At 50.8% G+C, this 2,043-nt stretch overlaps 1 protein-coding gene across 1 annotated transcript in view; it reads left to right on the forward strand.

Annotated features, from left to right (window-relative positions):
- Nucleotides 1-609: 609 nt before the first annotated feature.
- LOC113980191 (tripartite motif-containing protein 26-like) overlaps nucleotides 610-2,043 on the forward strand; it is a gene marked incomplete at both ends in the record, with an annotated part of 1,966 nt that continues 532 nt past the window's right edge. Inside the window, 2 exons of the mRNA XM_027707421.1 lie at nucleotides 610-795; nucleotides 1,797-2,038. Coding sequence (XP_027563222.1) covers nucleotides 610-795; nucleotides 1,797-2,038 — 428 coding nt within the window. The remainder of the gene's footprint in view (nucleotides 796-1,796; nucleotides 2,039-2,043) is intronic.

Below are 2,043 nucleotides of genomic sequence, written 5' to 3' on the forward strand. Positions count from 1 at the left end.
CCAAAAGCTCCGTCAGCAGGTCCGTGGAACCTTTCCCGGCAGGAAAAACCTTTCCAGGAATTTTCTTTTCCAGGAGAAAACGGAGGAGGGAACTTCCCTGGAGCAGCTTGGGGGAAAATGTGGGAATTCTGAGGGATTTTGGTGGTTCCTGAGGGGTTTTGATGGTTCCTAAAGGGATTTTTGGTGGTTCCTGAGGATTTTTGGTGATTCCAGAAGGATTTTTGGTGGTTCCTGAGGGGTTTTGGTGGTTCCTGAGGGATTTTTGGTGATTCCTGAGGGAGTTTGATGGTTCCTAAAGGGATTTTTTATGGTTCCTGATGGATTTTGGTGGTCCCTGAGGGATTTTGGTGATTCCTGAAGGATTTTTGGTGGTTCCTGAGGGGTTTTGGTGATTCCTGAAGGATTTTTGGTGGTTCCTGAGAGGTTTTGGTGGTTCCTGAGGGGTTTTTGGTGGCTCCTGAAGGGATTTTGGTGGCTCCTGAGGGGTTTTGATGGTTCCTAAAGGGATTTTTGGTGGTTCCTGAAGGGTTTTTGGTGGTTCCTGAGGGGTTTTGATGGTTCCTAAAGGGATTTTTGGTGGTTCCTGAAGGGTTTTTGGTGGTTCCTGAGGGGTTTTGGTGATTCCTGATGGATTTTTGGTGGTTCCTGAGGGGTTTTGGTGGTTTTATTTTATTCCCAGGTGCGGGAAAGTGACTTTCCAGCTTCCCCTGGACGCGGCTCCAGGGTCGGAGGAGCGAATCTGTCACTTCTCCTGGAGGAGCAACGCCCTGAAGGAGACTCTGAGAAAGCTCCAAGGTATTTGGGGTGGGAAAAAATAAGATTTAACCACATTTTGGGAGGGCTGGAAGAGCCAAGCTGCCCTTCCCTCATCCTGGATGTGAACTGGGAACAGAAACAGGGCAGGGAGAATCCTCAGATGGAGGAGAGGGAGGGAAAAGGGCTTTTCCTGGAAAAAAAAGGACAATTTAACACCCAATTAATGCCTCATTTATCACTTTCTTAATTCTAAGCGTTTTGCCCCGATTTTGGGGTGCAGATGCTTCATTTTGGGGTTTTCCCTATTTTTGGGGAGGATTCCATCGTGCCAATGTTTCGTTTTGGGATTTCCCTATTTTTGGGAAGGATTCCATCATGTCAATGCTTCATTTTGGGGTGTCGATGCTTCATTTTGGGGTTTCCGTATTTTTGGGGTGGTTTCCATCATGCCAGTGCTTGATTTTGGGGTGTCAATGTTTCGTTTTTAGGTTTAGATGCTTCGTTTTGGGGTTTCCCTATTTTTAGGGTGCTTCCCATCGTGCCAGTGCTTCATTTTAAGGTTTCCCTATTTTGGGGCAGGATTCCTTCATTCCAATGCTTCATTTTGGGGTTTCCCTATTTTGGGGTGGTTCCCATCCTGCCAGTGCTTCATTTTGGGGTGCAGGTGCTTCGTTTTGGGGTTTCCCTATTTTTGAGGTGCTCCCCGTAGTGCCAATTCTTCATTTTGGGGCTTCCGTATTTTTTGGGAAGGATTCCATCATGTCAGTGCTTCATTTTGGGGTTTCCCTATTTTTGGGGTTGTTCCCATCATGCCAATGCTTCATTTTGGGGTGTTGATGCTTCTTTTTAGGGTTTCCCTGTTTTTAGGCAGGATTCCTTCATTCCAACGCTTCGTTTTTGGGGTTTCCCCATTTTTGGGATAGTTCCCATCATCCCAACTCTTTGCTTTGGTTCCATCCCACCCCCAGGGATCCCAAACCGATCCCTCCTTCCCCGAGGTTGTTCATCCCACCTTCTGACCCCCCTTTTTCCCCGTCCAGCCCCCGTCACCCTGGACCCCGCCACCGCCCACCCCGAGCTGGTGCTGTCTGAGGACTTCAAGAGCGTCCGGCGCGGGGGGGCCGGACCCGCCCGGAACCTTCCGGACACCCCGGAACGCTTCGACTACTGGCCCTTCGTGCTGGGCCAGCCCGGCTTCTCCTCCGGCCGCCACTGCTGGGCCGTGGACGTGGGCGACGGCGGCGACTGGGCCCTGGGGGTGGCCCGGGACTCCCTGCCCAGGAAGGG

Source organism: Neopelma chrysocephalum, unplaced genomic scaffold (assembly GCF_003984885.1).
Source record: "Neopelma chrysocephalum unplaced genomic scaffold, ASM398488v2 Primary Assembly neopelma1_92963, whole genome shotgun sequence".
NCBI lineage: Eukaryota > Metazoa > Chordata > Aves > Passeriformes > Pipridae > Neopelma > Neopelma chrysocephalum.